We start from the raw sequence: 14,743 nt of genomic DNA, 5'->3' as shown, positions 1-14,743 counted from the left end.
TGGGCAAGATGTGAGGTGAAGCCACCCCACGTGAAATGTCCGGCGCTCTTTGCCCCGTGTCCCCCTACCCCTCACCGTGTCCCCCCGTTCCCCTCCGGCAGGAGAAGACGGAGCCGTACTTCATCGGGATTTTCTGCTTCGAGGCTGGGATTAAGATCGTGGCTCTGGGCTTCGTGTTCCACAAGGGCTCCTACCTGCGCAACGGCTGGAACGTGATGGACTTCATCGTGGTCCTCAGCGGGTGAGTCGGGCGGCGCGGGGACACGGCTGTGGCCGGGCAGGGGACGCGTCCTGGTGGTGCCACGGGCTCCAGGGCACGGGGTGATGCTGGCTCCCGGCAGCAGTGCTGGGGGTGGCAGAGCATGGCGGGTGCTGGTTGTGTCACTGCTCGTGTCACCTGCTGGGGACGTGGCCCAGATTGGAGCCCTGCTTGGGCCGTGACGAGCTGTGCTGGTGGCACAGAAAGGAGCGGGCGGCTGCGTTTGGGCTTCTGCTCGCTGGCATTGGAAGGGGCTTGAGCAGAATCGCCTCGGGGTGATGGAGGGAAACTGAGGCACGGCACCAGGCGTTGTACCCAGGGTTCTGCCGAGCTGCACAGCCCTCTCTCCTGGCCTGCAGCCTGCTCCTGCGTGGTGTCACCGCGTGGGACGTGGAAGGAGGGGTTTGGAGGGGACGCTGAGCGTGGTGATGCCATGGGACGTGGCGATGGGCACTGCGTGCCCAGGGTGGAGAGGTGTGGGCTGGGAGGAAAATCCTGGTGTGCCCACGGGCAAGGAGCTGGGCCAGGCCCTTGTGGTGGCACCTCTGGGGACAGCGGGGTGATGCAGGGACCGGGGGACGAGCCACGGTGCAGGGCTGCATCCACCCGAAGCAGCAAAGCGGTGACGGGGAATGCCCGCGGGCTGCAGGCTGGCCCTGCTGGGCATCCTTTGGGGCTCGCAGCCAAGGGGAAACGCTGTGTTTGGGGGTGGGGACGGGGCCGACGGGGACCTCTCCTGCGGGTCGGGACGGGCTGGCTGCGGCCGAGCCAGTGCTGAGTCAGCGCTCAGCAATTACTCACCCGCCAGCTCCCTCCTGCGCCGGGCCCCGTGCCAGGGAACCGATCGCCCGTGCCGGGCTGCTGGTGTGCCCAGAGGTGCCAACCCCCCCCCCCCGGCACGCTTATGAGGCACAGAGGGGCTGCTCCTTCCCCTCCTGGCATCCCGATTTGTGCCTCAGCAGATGGAAAAAGCTCTCCCCCCTGTGTCGCTTGCGCTTGGAGAGGCGCGAGTAGAAGTGGCAGCGGCGCCTCCCCGCACCAGGGACTCGTGTGTGCGTCAGCTCCCCCAAATTTTGGGTGAATTTCTCCAGGAAGTGCTGCTGGGCTGGCCGGTGGCCTGCAGGAAGCCCGTGGGGGACATATGCACTGCCTTGGGTGGGTGGCAAATGGGATCTCTGCGCGGGGTCTGAAGATGGTGCGAAATTTGGTTCGTGTGCCTCTGGACAAAGGGCTAGGAGAGGGAATAGGGGGGACATCCACAGGAGCAGGATCTGTCCTGGTGGACCCAGCATCATGTTTGCTGGCCCTTGGCCTGTCCCTCCACGGGTGACACTCCCTGGCTGAGTTTATTTCACCACGTGTCTGGTCGGAGAGGTGCTCCATGCTGCTGGCATCTCCGCCCAGGCACCTCACTGAGGTTCCCGTGGGGGCACAAATTACCCCAACGAGGGGCTGCAAAATGAGCTGCCTCCTGGGACCCTGCGCAGGGATGGATGGCACCTCGGGTTCAACCGGTGTTTGCTTCTTATGTCAATAAACCCAGGTTTTTCATCTCGGTGGAAATCAACGCCCACCCAAAACTCCCTAATGCTAAAGCTTCCACCGGGGAACTAATAGGCACGCTTATAAACCTGCTCCGTTTATAACCTCTGGTTTCCAAATCATCGTCGCTGCCTGAAAAACAGCCTGTTCTCCCCCGGCCAAAAATACTTTTCTCAGAAAATGTGCAGTGAGCTGCCTTCACGGGTTTTGGGGCAGAACCAGGATGGGGATGGAGATGCTCATCCTGCGCAAGCCTGACCTGGCCAGGCACCCAAGCTGAGCTTGGGACCTGCTTGGTGCAGGATTTCTTGGACCAAAAAGGGGGAAAACTGCTCAGAAATGGTCAGAAAGGGCTGGTGGATCATGGTCACTTCTTTACCAGTGGTTCCTAAGAGGGAGAGGTTGGAGGTTAATGGAGCATCGGCGATGGGAGCGTCAGCTCCCTGCGCAAGGGCTGGGTCTGGAAGTGGTGTAATGAACGGAAAGCCCCGACCCAAAACAGCCCGCGTTGTCCTGCACTGGATGGGAAAGAGCTCGTGGAAAAGAAGGGTTAATCTGGCTCTGAAAGCTCCCAGGCAGGCGTGTGCTTCGCCCTGTGTGCCGGCTCTTCTGGTCGCAGCAGCAATACAATAAGGCGCCACGTGCGAGATGAAGGGGTGGGGGAACACTTCCAGCGACAGGGAAAAAGGAAAACGGAAATCAAAAGGCCCTTGTGGAGTTGTGTGAAGGCCAGATGCTGGCACAAAAGGTTTTCTTTTCATTCTGACTGCTGGTGCTACTTGTCGGGGGGTCGCTCTGCTTTCCAGCACGTGCTCTCCCTTCCTGCGCCTCCCTTTGTATCGCGGAGGTTTGGGGAAGCTCGTCTTTGGGCTGTGCCAGCCCCGATGTCCTGGCGGTTATCCCTGCTGAATGTAGAGGGGATAAATGCCCAGGTCGGAACCAGCTGGGTCCCTTTTGCCACCCCCTCGGGCACGGAGGTTTCTACGCGGGTGTTTTGTGGTGTGGAGCACAGCCAAGGGGCGGCAGGGTGGCCGCAGCGTGTGCCATCAAAGCCTGCCTGTCCCAGCCCTGATGAAGATTAGGGCAAGTCGGTTTGGGGCTCATCATCATCAGCAAATGGCCATGGGATTTTGGGATGGCCACCTCGGTCATCCTTTTTTTTTTTTTTTTTTCCCACGGATGGAGCCAGGCTCCACCATGGTGTCTCCCCCACCTCTCACCCCTCTCCCCTGCTCTTCCCTTCCAGGACAATTAGTAAAAGTGTTTGGTCTTTCGTTGGGATGAATAATTAATTCCCGAGCTTTGTGAATGATTCATGTGCCATATGCCATGGCAACGGGACGTGCCTGCCACCGGCACCTCGCACAAAGGGCAGGGATGGGGAGCGTCCAGGCGCAGGGGGCGCGTTAGGGCTGGGGGGCTCGGGGAGGCCCCTGGGCAGGCAGAGCCGAGGGCTGGGGTTGGGGGGCACAAAAATCCCCCCATCTTACTGTGTGGCCAGTTTAGGAGCCAGAGCTGCTCGCCCTGATGCTCTGCACCATTTTCAGCTCAGGGTTTCCAGGAGCAAAGCGCCGTTTTGTTGCAGTTTTATTCATTTTCCATGACTTGGCTCGGTGACCATGTGGCTGTGTCCCCGTACCAGAGGGGATGCTGCAGCCTTGATCACGGGAGGTGCAGAAGCATCCTCCTGGAGAAAGACCCTGATTTCTAAACCCTAAAGGGTCTGGGCTCCTAATGCTTAGGGAGAGGGAGCTGTGCTGCTGCGTTCCCCGGGTTCAGGATCCATCCCGTGTGCCACTCACACACCTTCACCCCATCCTTCCCCATGCAGGAGCCACTGTGCCATCAGGACCAGCAGCTTTGCAGCCCCACAATCCACTCATGTTGCAGCCCCAAAACCTAGAAAGAACAAGGAGAAAAAAAAATAATGTCTTTCAGGTCGTTCCAAACCATGCTGTGGGCAGGGTGTGGGGCTGGCTTGTGTCCCCGTGGTGCATCCATCACTTTTTGGGAATATCGGGGCAAGCGGGGTTGTTGTTAGCAGGACTGCTGGGGTGTGTTGGTCTGGAAACTGGTGCTGGTATCTGCAGAGAAGGGGGTGATCCAGTGGCCAAAAAGGGGAAGAATGGGGTAAATTCACCAGGTAGCTTCTTCTCCATGAGCCGTTTGACCAGTCTATTAATTACGCGCTAGTCTCCCTCACGGAGTCAGGTGGCGGTTCAGGCCTTGAGGGGCCTTTCCACTTAATTATAAATATTAATTTGTGTGCCAGCCAGCACCCTGCCTGGCCCAGATTTGGAGCCGGGATGGCTCTGGCAGCTCGCTGGCACCTCCAGCCCCGTGCAGGGCCCGGGTGGGCATTGCCGGGGGGTGCTCGGTTTGGCGAGGGGGAGACGGAGCCGTCTGCTTTGGGGGTCAGCGTTTGCTTGGGAAAACAGCTTTGGGATACGCATCAGCAGGGTCCCTAAGGACAGAGCTGCCTGTTGGGAACTTGGGATGTGATTTTTTTGTTTTGTTTTTCTTTTCCCTCCCCTCCCGGGACAAGGGCTCCAGCCCCAAGGTGCCTCCGGAGCTCACCGCGCGCTCCAGGGGCTGCACGTAAATAAAAGGAGCACATCCCGGCTCCGTCCGTTTATAATTTATTATTATTTATTTATTTATTTTCTCCTAAGCATGTGTTTGTCTGCTGCTGATTGCTCACTATTCGCTGGTACTCTGCGGATTAGCATATCTTTCCCATCCTGCCTCCTCTCTTATTTGCATCCTTCCACTGGATCCTCTCTGCTCCTTTCTCCACCTGAATCTCTCTTCCCCCTTCCCTCCGAAGAAGTAGAGCTCGCCCCTTTGCCTGGGTGACCTATAAAAACGCCTTCACTTTTTTTCCCTTTTTTTTTTTTCTTTCTTTTTTTTTTTTTCTCCGGTACATATGATGAAAAGCATGAGATCACTGGGATTTTTATAGCCCAATCTGGCAGCTTTTTCAGATAACTTGGATGGTGAGATGTAATTTTAGTTTGGGTCCTTGCCTAAAAATAAAGAATAATTATTAGTACCTCAGACGTGGATATTGTAAAGCGTTCGAGAGGGTTGAAATTGTTCTGCAGATACCAGAGCTGCCTCCTCGTATCGGCACGGAGCCGTCCCCTCTCTGCAGGAAGCCACAAGGCACCAAAAACGGCGTGCCAAAATCCGTGGGCACGTGCCGAGGGGATGCTGCTGCCCGGCCCTGGGGCTGATGCTCGCCAGCGGGCTAGGTGCTGGAGCGATTTTTCTCCCTCGTTTTTCACATTTTGGCTGCTGAAGCTCGTTTCCAATTTCATTTCGGTTCGTTTGAGTTGACGAAGCTTTTAAAGACGCCCCTGGAGCAGATTTAAAGGGGGGAGGAGGAGAGGCTGGACCTTCCCCGGGTGGTTTCAGAACCAGGTCTTTCCCCGAGCGATGCGCGTGGCGCTGAAACCGGCTCGCGCCTTCCCGGAGCAGAAGTGGGTCGCGCGGTGCGATGTGGGTCACGCTGTGCCAAAAAAGCACACCTGGGAGGGTTAACGAGCAATTAACAGCTGCCCATGTCCAGAAACGCCCGTGTCCAGAGCAGGAGGGTGTTTGGAGCATCCTACGAGCAGAGATGTCTGTGTGTACAGAAGCCTGGCCATGGGGAGATGCGATGTGTTTTATTAGGGCAACCAAAGGGCTTGGAAAAAGCAGACAGAAGCCAGGCTTGCGTGCCTGAAAGCCTGCTTGTTTTTTTCCAGCCACCTCGGTTGGTCTAAAATGAATCCTGGGCAGCTGAGCCCCTGCTCAGGGCCGTGTGGGTGCTCTGGGACTCTGGGCTGGCCAGCAGCAGCTCCAGCGGTACGCCCTCCTTCATGGGAAGGATGCGTGGGGTCATCTTTAGGCTGTTGGCTGGGAGAAACATCTACAGTGCCACCACCTCGCTTCGGGGATCTGTCCGACCCCCCCGGTGGCAGAGCTCGTGATGTGCCCTGTCCCCCCGCAAGGACAAGGAGCACGTCACCTTGCCACAGAGGAGTCCCATTCTTAGCAGCGAATTTAGGGCGCGGCGGAGGGCTGCCCTGGAATCGCATGAACCTTGCCTGGAGGCTCCTCGCACAGGCTCCCGAGCCCTTCAAAGCAATCTGGGTTAGCAGAGGACTTTGCAGCCAGGGCTGGTCCGAGCTCGTGGGGTGTCCGGCCGGTGCTGGAAGCTGGGGAGATGCTGGTGAGGTTGGGATGGCTCCATCTCCATCGCTCCCCCAGGCTCTGTAGGACCAGCTCGGTGCAACTGCATTTCCTCATCCCTGTGGGACGCAGGGACACGAGGAGCAAAAGCTGCAGGTCCTGGGGGCCGTTTGGCACAGGGTGTGCTTCCACTGGTGGCTGGGGAGTGCTGGATTGTCCTGCTGTCACTGCAGGTGGCTCCAAAGACATGAAAGCACCCGCGCTCCTCTCCCTCCCGTGCGCTGCCGAGTGGCCGCGCTGTATCGATTATTGATTTTGATCTCACAGACGATTTAACAAAGCAGCTCTACCGAGCTTCTGGGTGCTCCTGGCTTCATGAAGCCCCTCTCCTCTCTCCCACCTGCCTGGTGTCAGCTTTTAGCAGGGACTGGGGCTTGTCCAGAAGGTGCCACCGTGGCTGTGAGCCCAGGGGTCCCTTGGGATCGGGCCCTGGGTGGTGTCGGGGTGAGGCTGGGGCAGGCTGTGCCACCCTTCTGCAAACAAAACCGGCCTGGTAAAATGGGGAGGAGGGCACGGAAACGGGCTGTAAGAGCCTGCTGTGCTGCTGGGAGGGTCTGGTGCCAGGAAACCGAGCCGCCTTCCCGAGGGGCGCCGGGCCCTGCGTGCCTCGGGGAGCGGGGCAGGGAGCGAGTGCTAATTGCTCAGCGCGCCAGAGAGCCGCTCTGGCCTGTAATTAGGTGGATTAGTGGAACAATGACCCAATTTCCCTCGGTTTTTGGATTGCTGCAAGCAGCCCCGAGGTGGCTGCCGCCCTCTGTCCCGCTCTCCTCCCCGTCCCCTCCTCTCCTCCCCCTGCTCCTGGTGCCTTCTCCTCCTCCTCTTCTTCACCCAGCCCGGGTGGGACGGGTGGCCACGAGCTCTGGTGACACCGTCTTGTGCTGTCGGTGTCACCAAGCCCCCCAATTCCTCCTGCACTGCCAGCACCTCGGGTATTTCCACTGCTGGCCCTGCTGCGTGCTGGCCCCCTTCTGCCCCAGTTTGTTTTCTAGAGATTGGGAAGTTTCTGTGTTTAAAAAATCACCTCTGGAGCCCTTCCTGTGCTTTCCAAGGTCATCAAACTTTCATCGCTGTATATTTTTGAATGTGTTTATCTATGGCGGGGTATCGCTGGGGGTTCCCAGGGTTGGGGAGCTTTGGCTGGCCGCAGCAGCCCGCGAGCCCCGGTTGCAGCATCCAAGGGGGCTTTGGTGGCACGCGGGCTTTGGGAGGCGCTGGATCCCTGCACCCACACCGGGTCCTGCCCGTGGGACCTCGTTCCCTGGGTGGGGGATGCTCCACGGGGCCCTAACCCCGCTCTCTCCATGTCTGCCCGCAGCATCCTCGCCACGGCCGGGACGCACTTCAACACGCACGTGGACCTGCGCACCCTGCGTGCCGTGCGCGTCCTCAGGCCCCTGAAGCTCGTCTCGGGCATTCCCAGTAAGTCAGACAATCCCAGTTCTCCTCCCGGGGCGTTCGTGTCCCTTTCCCGTCTCCTCCAGACCAAGGGGAGCTTGTTTCACCTCAGTGATGTGGGGTGGAAATTGGGGAAAGGGAGGGGAAGAAGCTGGTGGGTGACAAAGGGAGGTGACCAGCCGGTGTCCCCAGGTGGCACGTCCCCTCCAGCCCACCGGTGGCTTGGTGCCCCCTGCCAGGTCTGGGGTCCTGCTCCCTGGCCAGCAGGCTGTGGGTGGATCCTCTCAGGACTTGATTCAGGGGAGATTTCATCTTTTTGCAAGGTTTCCTCTGCAGGAACGGGGATAAATAAATAAAGTAGGCTGCTGCCGTGGCTTCCCTCCTCGGGCACCTGCTCGCCTTGCCCTGAGGAGATGCTCACCTGGATGCCCAGAGCTTTACCACCCCCTCCCAGGAGACTGTAGGGGTGATGTGCTGCAGGCAGCGAGCAGTTTGGGGTTCTGGGGGTGTCGTGGGGTTTATCCCAGCGATGCCCAGGTGGTGCTGGGGAGCTCACCCTGCCCCTCTGGCTGTTGGTGAGGTGGGAGCAGGGGTGCCTGGTTCTGAACAGCGTGTGCTGAGCTGAGCTGGGCTCTTCCTTTTCCCTCCCAGGCCTGCAGATCGTGCTGAAGTCCATCATGAAGGCCATGGTGCCTCTCCTCCAGATCGGCTTGCTGCTCTTTTTCGCCATTCTCATGTTTGCCATCATCGGCCTGGAGTTCTACAGCGGGAAGCTGCACCGAGCCTGCTACACGAACAATTCAGGTGAGGAAGGCAGCTCTGTGCACCCTGAGCATGCAAAAAAAGAACCAAAAACAAACCAAAACAAAAAAAAAATGGTTTGCTCCGTGTAGTGCATGCGACCCCTGGCTTGCACCCAGGGTGCATCAATTCCTTGTCGTGCCCTGCTCTGTCCCCAGCCCCCCTGCGTTTGGGCTCTTCTCCTCCCTGACCGCCGCGTCCTTTGGCTCTGCCCTGTGCCCGCAGGCGAGCTGGAGGAGCTGGACCCCCCCCACCCGTGCGGGGTGCAGGGTTGCCCCCCGGGCTACGAGTGCCGGGAGTGGATCGGTCCCAACGACGGGATCACGCAGTTCGACAACATCCTCTTCGCTGTGCTGACCGTCTTCCAGTGCATCACCATGGAAGGGTGGACCACAGTCCTGTACAACGTGAGTGGCGAGGCCGGGGGGTCCGTGGGCTGGCTGGGTGTGGGGACAGGGTGCCGGAGATGGCAGCTCCGTGGCCTGAAAGGCTTTGAGATCCTGAGGGATGGAGATGGTGCCAGCGCGTCCCATTTGGGTGGGATTTGCCCCGGCTCCCGTAACGCCTGGAGGTTCGCAGGGTGGCATCACTCTGCGGGAGGCAAATTGCACGGCTTGGCATGGGGAGATGTGCTTCAATGTTTGCCGAGAAAGACTGCTCTGTAACCCCAGAAAAGGTGGTGTGCTGCAAGCGCTGGGACCTCGTTCCTTTTTATTTGTGCTAAGGGATATGGGTTAGCATCCACGGGGCTGCTGGACCACCCAAACCCAGCCTGGGGGAGCGTTTCGTGGCCAGGGCTCTGTCTTGCCATGAGGATTCATTTTTCCTCCCCCTAAAGGAGCTGTTGGTGCCTGGCTCTCGCTGCTTTGGTGGGGAATGGGGCAGAATTGAACAGCCATCACACCGGGGGGATGCATTGATGCTAATTTGGGGTTCTCAGGGATGCTGGGGACTGGGTGTTGGGATGATTTTCCCAGCAGCAGGCGCCTCGGCGGCCAGCTGTGCTCTGTCATCCTGTCCCCGACGGCCAGGACATCGCGCTGCCTCCCCTTCCCGCTCCTCTGCAGAGTACCAGCTATTACTTACCCGTAATGGGAAGTATCAGGGACCTTCCTCGGCTGCTAATTGAGTGAGGACTTGGGTCTTGGTGGTAAAATGCTGCTGATTCACTTTGCACGTCCCTCGCCCTCCCCCTGTCTTGCAGGGATGCGCATGCTGCGGGCACTCTGTCCCCGCATGTGACAGCAGCAAAATGGGCTTAGGACCCTTTTTTGGGGAAAAAGCAAATGTGGAGGTGTGAGCAGGCATGTGCATGGGGGGCTGTGGTCCCCAGGGGGGTTCTCACCCCCTCCAGGTCTGGGGGGGTCGGCCAGGGGGTCTCTGCCTTACGCTGCTGGTGTCAAGTGATGGGACCGAGTCCCTTCAGGTGAGCGAGGCAGCCTTGCAGGGGAGAGGAGGTGGCAGGGAAAACGCTTCTGCAATCTCTCAGAGAAATTGCTTACTCTAATATTCCCCCGCGTAGCTGCTTCGTGATTTTAAGACCCATTTTCCCCCAATTTTGCCAGGTCTTGGAGCGCGGCTCTCACAATTTGTAGAAAGCGTCGCGGAAAGCTAATCAGCCCCGCGGTGCTTTCCACGTGTGTTATTTTGTGGATGCGCTTGGCTTTCGCCTTGTTTTCAACAGCCTTGCCTGCGTGAAAGGCAGGCTTGCTCTGCAGAAATTGGCGTGTGCTTGGGGGGAGGAAAAACAAGCCTCAGACTGCGGGGTGCTGTGTCTTTCCCTGGGAGCGTGAAGGGTTTCATTCTTTTTTTGAGGTGGGTTTTGGTTGGTGGTCCCTCCAGCTGTCCAAAATGGAAGCTGAGGAACATTTTGCTTTTCCTGCTGCTGGAGCAGATCCCCCTTGCCTGGGATGCTCTGAAACCAGGCCTGATTTCTGCTGGGACCGCAGGGAAACCCCCGCTGGCAGAGGGGACCCCTGTCCTGCCTCCCTGCTGCAGTGGCGCGGGGATGCTGAGCGCGGCGGGGACGCTCAGCCTGGTGAAAAGGCAGGGAAGGGAGCTTGAAATCATGACTTCCTCCACAACACCGGCTCCGAGGGCTGTGTTTATTGTTTATTCACCAGGATTTGTTTGTTTGCTCCAGCTCCAGAGGCGCTCGGCTGCTGTTTGCAGGTAGCAGGCAGGAGCGCGTTTTTGGGAGCTGCTGGCAGCCACTTCCCCCACGCTGCTGGGAGCTGGGATTTGGGGCAAAAACACCCAGTGAGGGCACCCAGTGCTCACACAGGCTGAGGAACGTGGCCTTGGGATAGGGTTTGACCCTCGCCTGTCCCAGCTGTGTGCTTTGCCCCCAGCACTGATGGAGCTGGGGATGTTGGCTGCGTGGTGCAGGGACCGCAGCCCGTGCCAGGTGTCGGTGCAGGACAAGAGCGTGGAAAAAACCCTCCTTTCCTCACTGGGGGAGGGATGCTGAGGTGGGAAGAGGCAGCCCCAGTGAAATGAGGGTGGCTGGAGCAACCCAAGGCAGACAGGAGGGCTGGCACAGCCCCAGTAGCCGTGCTGAAGCTGCATCGTGCAAGCAGCCGGCTCCGTTTTTGCCTAGGGCCACGGCCATCAGCACTAATGGGTAAAATCCTTCTGCCTCCCTAGCAGCACTGGAAGAGCATCCGTGCTGCTAATTAAAAATGTATGGCAAGGCGTCAAGGGAGCAAGCAGGCCACAGCTGCTTGCTGTAAACCCCAAATCCCTTTTGCAACACAGGAGGCAGGACTGGGGAAAAAGAGGGTGGTAAAATACAGGGGGTGCCACGAGACCAACATTTTTGGCACTGGCAGGCCCTGAGCATGGCTCAGGTGCATTCAGCCCGGTGCCTTTCCAAGGGAGAGGAGGCAGAGGGAGGGATGCTGGCGAGTGAAGGAGGTGGGAGAGGTGTCAAAAGGAGGAAAGCTCTCGGTGGCTGAGCCCTCCATGCCCTGGGACACCGCCAGGCGCTCGAGCTGGAGCCCTCGCCGAGGGAGAAGGAGTCCTGCTGCGTGTGCTTCAAATTAAAACAAACCAAAAAACCCGGCTGGAGAGGGATCAAAATTTAATCGACACACCATGCCTTCAGCAGGTGCAGATCTTATTACCTCCGTGGCTATTTTGGGGGGCCAGGGAAGCCGAAAAGCCCCCAGCACCACAGGACAGAGCCCCTTCTGCTCCTTGCCTGCAACTTAACCACAGGTTTAAAAGGCAAGCGAGGGCTTCGGGAAGGAGGAGCCGAGGAAGTTCCACCCCAAAGCCTTAAAACCATCCTAACTTTTAACTATTTGAGCTGCTTTCCCCCCACCCCAAGGTTGCTCCTGGTCGCTGCGCCCTGCTAGTTGCTGCTGCACGCACCCTGAGCAGAAACGGGCAGAAAGCCGGGTTTTTGTTCCCCTCCTGGCTCGGCTCTTTGTTAGCACTTAAAGCCAGACCCTCTCCAGCTTGCCAAATGTTCCTGCTTTTTTTTTTTTTTTTAAATGTGTGTGCACGCTGAAATGACACAGCAAGAAACAAACTGTGTCTGCTGGATCCACAGCTTCGCAGGCATGTTCTGTTGCAAGCTGCCTGCCCACACCCTCTGCCTGCCTGCCAGGGAAAGTCTCTGCCCTGGGCCGGCTGCTGAAGGCAGCAGAGCCTGGGATGCTCTGGCACTGCCCAACGAGAACGGGCAGGGGGCTCGGACCCCTCCTCATTAAGCCCAGAGCCTCTAATTGCCTTTTGCATCCCAGCAAAGGTTTCCTTCGCAGCCCCTGGAAGGCGGTGCTGGGGTGCCTGGCTGCGACTTCTCAGCAGATCAGAGTCGAACAGAGCCAAAACCAGTCTCCACGCCTGTTTCAGGAATTTCCAAAACACTTATTTTTTTCCATAATGCTTTTAGCATCATTTTTTCCCAGTCAAAAATTTAGAAAATAGAAAAATGAAATAGAACGGAGTTTTTTTCCCCATTCTTTGCTGTTTTTTTTTTTTTGTTTTTTTTTTTTTTCCCCCTCTCCCCATTCCTTCCCAGCAAGACGTGTGCCCATGCGCTTCAGCCCTCGCTGAGCATCCCGTGTCCTGTTTTGGGGACCTCTTCCCACTCCCCATCCCCTTTCCCCCTGGGCTCTGTGCGGTGCTGTGGGCACAGCGTCGGGGCGCCCACCAAGGGCAGGATGCGGCCCGCCGGGGGCCGGCCCTTGCTCGGTGAAGGAAATGTACCAATTTCCTCATTAACCTAATTTGGAGAAGAAAAGCATTTTCATTCAGATCTTGTACAGCACCGGGGTCGCTGATGGATACCAGGCGCGGCTGGCGGGGAGTGAGGCATGGCCCTGCATGCGGGAGATGAAATTACTGCTATTAAAGGGAAGAAGGAGATCTGTTACTGCGCTGGGGAGAGCAGCAGCGGGTGTCAAGGTCTTGAGGGAGCTGGTTAGGTCAGGGAATCTGCTGGGAGATTTTTTTTTGTTGTTGTTGTCTTTCCTTTTTGCTGGATTGCGATGCTGCGCCTGCTGGTCTGTGCGTGTGGCTCACCTGGATGTGGCTGCGGTTTGTGGGGATGAGGAGGGATGGCTCCAGCCACCCCAAAAAGCCATCAGGAGATGCCAAACCAGGGATCTGGTGTGCGAATCGTGGTGCCCCGTGCTGCGCGTGTCCCCGAGCAGGTGGCCAGGCGGTTGCGGCATTGGCTGTATATCACCCCAATCCAATTACCTGCTGTCTCGCTCCAGATTCGAGCAGAAATCGTGGAGGCTCTCCTAATGCAGATGAATTTTGACAGGGGAGGTGGCTGCGTGCGGGCCACCAGTGTGTGCAGGGCACTGTGTGGGTGCTGGGCGCAGCGACCACCTCCAACAGAGCACAGCTCTGCTCCTTCTCCATCCACCCATCGCCCTTCCTCTCCTTCCACTTTCCATCAAGCCACCGGGAAATAAGGACGAAAGGTGCCCTGCAAAGGCAGAAGGCGCTTTCTGCTTATTTTTAGGTAGGAGAAATTGAGTTTGTGGTTGTTTTATTATTTCACCCCCCCAACCCAGCAAAGAAATCCTGAAGTTTCCTATGCGAGCACAGCCTGAGGGAGGGTACGTGTGGGCTGCAAGCCTGTGCTTTGCATTCGACGGCGGGATATATTTAGACTTCTTTAGATTTCTGGCCCCCGAGTGAGACCTGCTTTTGCAGCTCCCTGCGCCTTTTCCTGCCCTTCGGAAGCACAGGGGCTACCCAAAGAGCAGAGCTGCTCCCTGGGGTGCCTGGGTGCCCGCTGGGGTGGCTGCAGGGCTGGCTCCATCACCCCTGGGGACAGAGCTCCATGGGGTGGCTTGGGTCCCTTGTAGGCTGGAGGCACACGGTGGAGTCTCAGGTATTCCTGAAGGTGGTAGCGAGCATATTTCTTGGGCAGGTGGCCGTGGAAGAGCACGGGTGGTGGTGTTTTGGGTGCTGAGGTGTGTAATAGGGTGTGCAGGGCTGTGGGGGTGTCCCATCCCTGGAGGTATCCAGGAGACGTGTGGATGTGGCACCGAGGGGAATGGGGAGACTTGGCTTGGATTTGGTGATCTTGAAGGTCTTTCCCAACCGAGATGGATCTAAAATTCTATAGTAAGAGGGTTGCAGCTTTAAAGTGAAGGGGAGAAGAAGGATCAGCCATCAGGCAGTGCCTTGGTTTCCCAAAGGGCTTGTGTGAGCGATGGGACCTGGTCTCCAGCACGAGGACACTAGGGATTGTGTAGACTAGGGATTAAAGTACCGTGGTGTGTCTGCCCTGGCCTCTGCATGTGATGGATGACCAAGGGGAAAAACCTATGGGAAGGCACAGGGGACCAGGCCAATGAATTATTGGCTGAGGAAGGTTATTTAAAGTAAATTGTGCTCCAAAGGGTTGGGAAAAAGGGGCTGCTTGGTAAAAAGAACAACACCTTTGTGCCGAAGAAGTGCCAAAACTGAAGCCAACATGGACCTCATGAAGGATGCTTGAAGGGGCAGCAAGCGGTTCCTCACTCTGCCACTGGAAGAAGAAGGCTGGGGATGTTGGGGCATGGTTCCTGTGCTGGATGGGCTTCTCACCCTAGTTTTGGTGAACACAACCACGGAGGCAAACAGAGGTTGGGCAGCATGACCGAGAGCATGGCCATGGCCCCAGCCCATGGTGCCCATCACCGTGGCGCTGGGCATCACCTCCCCCCGCGTTTTGGGGGGAGCTGGCACACGAAATGGCAGGTCTGGTAACGCGTATTTATAACAGCTCCGGCATGCTGGGGGAGGCACCAGCTGACTGGAGGAGAGCGAATGCGATGCCTATATTTAAAAGCGGGGGGAGGAAGGAAAAAGTAAGGCAGGCAGGAATAAGGCTGCGAGCCTGACCTCAATTGCATGCCATTTCGGAACAGATTTTGGAGGCAAAAGAGGAAAATGAATCATGGGTTTGCCAAAGGTAGGTCATGCCGGGCTAACCTGGCAGCAGAGGACAGGTTTTCTGAGTGCAGGAAACGTGCAGAGCTGCTCGTCATAGTAAGGCTT

At 57.8% G+C, this 14,743-nt stretch overlaps 1 protein-coding gene across 13 annotated transcripts in view; it reads left to right on the top strand.

The window, feature by feature from the left end:
* CACNA1E (calcium voltage-gated channel subunit alpha1 E) overlaps positions 1–14,743 on the top strand; it is an 88,221-nt gene that overhangs the window by 25,735 nt on the left and 47,743 nt on the right. For all 13 annotated transcript variants that reach the window (XM_084527224.1, XM_084527221.1, XM_084527228.1 and 10 more), the window contains 4 exons: positions 102–241; positions 7,353–7,456; positions 8,084–8,236; positions 8,459–8,640. In XM_084527224.1, the coding sequence (XP_084383350.1) occupies positions 102–241; positions 7,353–7,456; positions 8,084–8,236; positions 8,459–8,640 (579 nt within the window). The remainder of the gene's footprint in view (positions 1–101; positions 242–7,352; positions 7,457–8,083; positions 8,237–8,458; positions 8,641–14,743) is intronic.

This window comes from Aythya ferina (genome assembly GCF_964211825.1).
Source record: "Aythya ferina genome assembly, chromosome: 8".
In the NCBI taxonomy this organism is placed as follows: Eukaryota; Metazoa; Chordata; class Aves; order Anseriformes; family Anatidae; genus Aythya; species Aythya ferina.
This window is presented reverse-complemented; position numbering and strand designations above follow the sequence as displayed.